This window comes from Phaethon lepturus, unplaced genomic scaffold (genome assembly GCF_000687285.1).
Source record: "Phaethon lepturus isolate BGI_N335 unplaced genomic scaffold, ASM68728v1 scaffold34120, whole genome shotgun sequence".
Taxonomy (NCBI): domain Eukaryota; kingdom Metazoa; phylum Chordata; class Aves; order Phaethontiformes; family Phaethontidae; genus Phaethon; species Phaethon lepturus.
In genome coordinates, this window is record NW_010513141.1 from 3762 (window position 1) to 9328 (window position 5567).

Sequence of the window (5567 nt, forward strand, 5' to 3'; positions counted from 1 at the left end):
AGGAATGCTAAAATTACAGTTTTAGATCTTACCAAAGATCTCAATAATATCCTCTCCAAACAAAATAAAACAAAACAAACAAAAAAAAGGATTAGATTTTCACGATCTTTGAAGACTGAATGCTTATTTTTGCACATGACATATTAGCAATACTGAAATTGATCCTGGAAAACCTGATGAGGAGTTTCCAAATAATTTTACCATCATTACAGCAATGCAAGATAGCCCTTTCAAATTTAATATTAGCTCGCCTCCTCTCCTCATACTACGAAGAGATAACAAATGCAGTGCTGTACCCGGAAAAGAGCTGAGACAGTCTGGAAAGAAGAACCCTTCTTCTTGCCACCCTTTTTGCCACCACCACCAGCCTCTGCAAATTGAAGAAAAGAAAAAAAATATTAAAATATAGATGTTGCATATTGGAGACCACAAAACAAAATAACTTTAAATATTTACTGTTTACAGCTTTAATTCTGTGTCAACATTGTCCCACACTGAAAATACAATTTTCACAGAGCTGACCTGCATCTGCTCCACCATAGTTGGCAAAGAGTAAAGCCAGTGTCTTCACAGATGATTTCTGGTACAACCCGATGACAGTTTCATTCAGGGGATCTTTGTTCTTTTCCAGCCAGCCAGTGATGTTGTAGTCCACTGTACCAGCATAGTGCACCAAAGAGAAGTGAGCCTCAGCTTTCCCTTTGGCAGGCTTGGGTTTCTGGAAGTTACTGGATTTGCCCAGATGCTGGTCATAGGGATTTGCCGAGATGCTGGTCATAGAGCTTGTTCTTGAAAGAGGTGTCAGTTGCCTTGGGGAACATGCACTCCTCTTCCAGGATGGAGAAAATGCCCATGGGCTGGCAGAGATTACAAGAAGAGGGAGAAACGGGTTAGAAAAGAGACATCCCTTGGTTGGAATGTTGCTGGAGTCAGAAGAGAAAGCTGTTCCTGTGCATTTCCTTACAATAAGTCAGAGAAAATTAACTAGAGCTCAACTTTTTTCCGTGTTGGTGTTTCATTTGAACCTACGTAAATGCCTTTGCTGATGAAAAAACTACAAATATGACATCATGAAATACTATCCTTTCCATAAAACGTCTTTACTGATAGGTGCTTACAGAACATGACAGCCTTTTATATAACTTCATTTTGTAATCTGAAAATGAATACCCTCACCAAAAGTCCTGATATCTGAGTATGACCTCCAAAAAAAATTCCACCCTGTTGCCACTTTCACAGAGTATATATTTGGAAAAGGTGGAATATCGTCACATGATTCTTAAGTATGTCTCTTGGCAAGTATTATCCAACATATAATACACCTGAACAAGAAGGATACCTTCTCAATGAGCTCAATGCAGGCAGCCAGGTCCATCCCAAAGTCAATGAATGTCCATTCAATTCCTTCCTTCTTGTACTCCTCCTGCTCCAGCACGAACATGTGGTGGTTGAAGAACTGTTGCAGTTTCTCATTGGTGAAGTTGATGCACAGCTGCTCAAAGCTATTGAACTGCCAGACATAAAAAGACATGCAACATCTTCAAAGTTCAGCAATAATAGTAAGATGTTGTCTTGTGCAATCCTGCTTCATCATGGGTGATACTTTAAATACAAGGCCTCTTCCTGTGTAGTTTTCTATTTATTTCTTTAGGATAGACTTTGCATTTAGAACAGAGAGAAGGTTTCAAATTCAATGTAATTAGGAGATTAGTTTAATAATAGCAATAGCAATAGTAATAATAATAATTATTATTGTTGTTGTTGTTGTTATTATTATTATTATTTTGCTGGATTAAACCCCTGCAAATAAGTGTAGGAATATACTAACTTCTATTAAAAATGTGTCTCAAAATTCCCATTAATCTCAATTGTCCTTCTATAAAAATGCTAGGAAAACTGTGTTCCTTACATCAAATATCTCAAAGCCAGCTATGTCCAGGACACCAATGAAGTACTGTCTGGGCTGCTTGGTATCCAGCTGTTGGTTGATACGAACAACCATCCACAGGAACATCTTCTCATAGACAGCTTTTGCCAGAGCACCCACTGAATTGTTCACCTAAAGCAAGGAGAAAGGTCTGAAGGTTACTACACAGAGCAGAGCAGAATCAATGGGAACCATCAAAGCATGTTCCAGGTTACCACATTTTTCCTACCTGCTGCACAGTTTGACCCTTGGTCACATATTCGTTCCCAACCTTGACTCGGGGATAACACAGGGCTTTGAGCAGGTCAGCTGAGTTAAGGCCCATTAGGTAGGCAGCCTTGTCAGCCACTAAAGAGGGAGGGAGAGAACCAAATATTGGACAATTCCTAAAATTTGGTCCTGTCTCAAAAGTAACAGCCATGTTCACTGTTAAAGAGTTGCACAGAAATATCTGAGTCAAAGCTACAAAGCTGATTTCTCTGTTGTCTTCAGGATTCAGATTCTACAACACTTTCTGTGCTTTGGTTTCTACAAATGATCTTTGAGAGAACTCATTGCTTTCAGTCTTTTTCAGGCATGACTATGGGACTTCACACTTTCTTTCTAGTCATGTAGCAGAAGGATTCATCACTCAGAGAGCATGGATTGTACTTTCTACTGTGACAGAGACTGATTAAATACACATCTCACATCAGAGTTGCCCTCAATAAGTGAGGGTGCAGAGGAGCACAGTCTCCCATCCTGGTAGGGATGAACCACCACAGTACTCCACAACCGAGCAGTTATTGCAAGATGTATTCCAACAAAAGTATGACTAATAATCTTATAGGAATTGACATCCATGCATCCTGGCTTCCTGGCAATGTACACCAGAACTCTAATTTATTAAGTAGTCACAGAATAAAATTACAGACATCATTAGATTAGATAGCTAGATGTCTCAGCTGTCATCTTAGCCATTGAACAAATAGTTTATACTTTTGCATATCTAAAGCCTGAAATCTGCCTGACTTCTTTTGGTGACAATCTCTTTTGGAAAGTTTGATGAATCTGCTGATACCTTCTGTGCCATCGGGCTCTGCCTGCTCTTCTCTTTGTTTTTGCTTGAACTTCAAGTTCCCATAGTGCATGACAGCCCCTGTCAGCTTGTAGATGGCTGTCTTCTCATCAGCAGTGAAGCCCAGGATGTCAATGGCACTCTGGTAACAGAAACAGTAAAGTAAATGTATATGTATCAGGACTCCTATCCACCTATCCTATCCGGCCTGTTTGGTCAGTTACTTACATCTGTAGCCATCAGTTCCTCCTGGTCATCAATGCTTGGAACAGTGATTTCACCTTGACTCACAAAGTGGAAATCATAAGGGTTGGTGGTAATGAGGAGCATGTCTGAAAGCAGGAAGAGGGAAAAAGCAAGCTTACTTTAGCTTTCTGGATGACACAATGAGCTCACAGACCTTCCTTCAAAAAAAGTTAGTGATCTTCCTACCAATTAGTTCCGGCTTCTTGTTGGAGGTGATCTGATAAAATATGTGGTAGCTTCTTTCTGCCTTGAGCTGGAAAGTGACTCTGGACTTCTCCAGCAGATCTGGCAAGGAAGGTAGGAGAGTCAGGCACAAGATCACACGTAGAGGTGGAAATTTGGGAAGGAATGGGATCAGGCCAAGGGAGTCTCTTACAAGTTTCAATGTCAGCAGAAGCCAGTTTGCCTGTGGCTCCAAAGTGGATTCTGATGAATTTGCCCTGTTAAGGAGAAGCAGCAGCATTCCAGCCTAGATGCATTTCATTGCCATCTCCTTATGTGAGAATACCACTAGCCCATCACTACTGTTATATGAGGAGGGATTTTGTCCAAAGCAATAACTTACAAAGCGTGAGGAGTTGTCGTTCCTCACGGTCTTGGCGTTTCCAAAGGCCTCCAGCAGTGGGTTGGCGCTGATGATTTGATCCTCAAGCGTTCCCTGCAGGATGATAATTATACAGTTACAGTGTTTATTTGGCATGGCAATTACATGTCAAGCATTCAAGACTGTTCTTCCTGAATCACCTGCATTTTGCCTGACTGCTGCTCCTCCTTCTTCTTCTCCCCCCCACTGGCTGCAATTGTTGCAAAGTACTGGATGACACGCTTTGTGTTCACAGTCTTCCCTGCACCGGATTCTCCGCTGCCAAAGCAAAGAGAGAAGCAGAGAGCATGTAGTCAGGCAGGAGGTCCCCTGGTACCTGGCAGTCGGGCAGGGACCTGAGCAGGGAGTGTACATACGTGATCAGGATCGACTGGTTCTCACGATCTGTGAAAAGACAGAGATAAGAAAGCTTTTCCTAATGCTCATGAATAACACCTCAAAAACTAGGAGAAAAATATGAACTGAAACTTCCAGAGGATGCAGGGAACAAAAGACAGTGAAAATCCCTGGGAATTCTAGAAAATAATTCTGATGCTCCCAGCAGTATTTCAGGTATTATCAACTGGATAAGTAAAAAGACATCACTTCAGAGTAGCTTTTGTAGTCTTATGCCTTTTAAGATAATGTCTTCTCATCAGGCTACTTTGTTCTCTCTTATTAAGTAAGTACATGTAACAAAAATATTGAGGTTGGGCTTTGATAGCACGAACCTTATGGAAATTTGGAGATGTCATGAACAACAGAAATGTGTGACCAAGCTCTTTTAGTATTATTCATCTCTTCTTTTTTTGAACCACTATATATACAGAAATTATGTATTTCTGTGATCATACATAGGCAAAGTTAATTTTTCATTTTTCTATTCTGGATCTACTTTTCAACTTGTAAAAAAAGAACAGGATCCTGCACATCTTTGATTTCAATGCACACATAGGGAAGAGAAAGTAAGTGGTAGAAGGAAGAGAAGGAAGCAGAAAGAACTTTTTTCAGCCATTCGATTAAATGCTAAAAGCTTTCTATTTCTTTGCCATTGTTTTCTGAGGTTTACTTTTCACTGTAAGGTGCAATTGCATTACAGTTGCATAGATCAGTGTTGGGGTTGCATAGATCATTAAAGGCTCTATGTATTTTGCACCACCCGGTCATGTTTTCCATTATCAATTCCGTTTGCATAATAATCAAGTGAAGCTTATGTACGTGTTCAGAGATACTCTGTTTTACTTATTAGCACTGATGCTTGCAAATTTGAGTTGACTGTACACACATTTATAGGGTTTGTGTGACAATATTGTACTCTGTACTCTTCGTCCGAGACTAGTGATTAAGTTACATAAATCTATGCATATATGTAAGATCCCATCACAGTCAGTAAAGTATACACCAGAAAATAGGTGTCTTCTTTCCAGTGAATTTGCTCCTTCTAGATTATTTTCATTAGGTCCAGGTCTTTATTTATTCTAATTGGAACAGACACTCAACTCACACAGACCATTACAGATAAGTGCATTAATCTTCCATTAATTTCACATTCACAATATTTTAAGTGTTGCACCATATCTCCAGAGAATACCCTACATTTCCCTCTACAGATAGTTCATTGCAAGAGCAGTTCAAAGGAAAACACTTACCAGTCAGCAGTGAACTGATAGGCATTGTCAGAGATGTCAGTTCAAAGGAAATCACTCACCAGTGTCACCAAAAAAAGCACTCACCAGTCAGCATGAACTGATAGG

At 40.1% G+C, this 5567-nt stretch overlaps 1 protein-coding gene across 1 annotated transcript in view; it reads right to left on the reverse strand.

Moving 5' to 3' along the window:
* LOC104622514 (myosin heavy chain, skeletal muscle, adult-like) overlaps window positions 1-5562 on the reverse strand; it is a gene marked incomplete at both ends in the record, with an annotated part of 9315 nt that extends 3753 nt beyond the window's left edge. Inside the window, 14 exon segments of the mRNA XM_010289331.1 lie at window positions 297-370; window positions 523-754; window positions 756-857; window positions 1340-1510; window positions 1910-2059; window positions 2157-2275; window positions 2988-3126; window positions 3213-3316; window positions 3417-3515; window positions 3607-3670; window positions 3796-3888; window positions 3975-4092; window positions 4191-4218; window positions 5547-5562. Of these exon segments, the coding sequence (XP_010287633.1) occupies window positions 297-370; window positions 523-754; window positions 756-857; window positions 1340-1510; window positions 1910-2059; window positions 2157-2275; window positions 2988-3126; window positions 3213-3316; window positions 3417-3515; window positions 3607-3670; window positions 3796-3888; window positions 3975-4092; window positions 4191-4218; window positions 5547-5562 (1509 nt within the window).
* Between the last annotated feature and the right edge of the window lie 5 nt (window positions 5563-5567).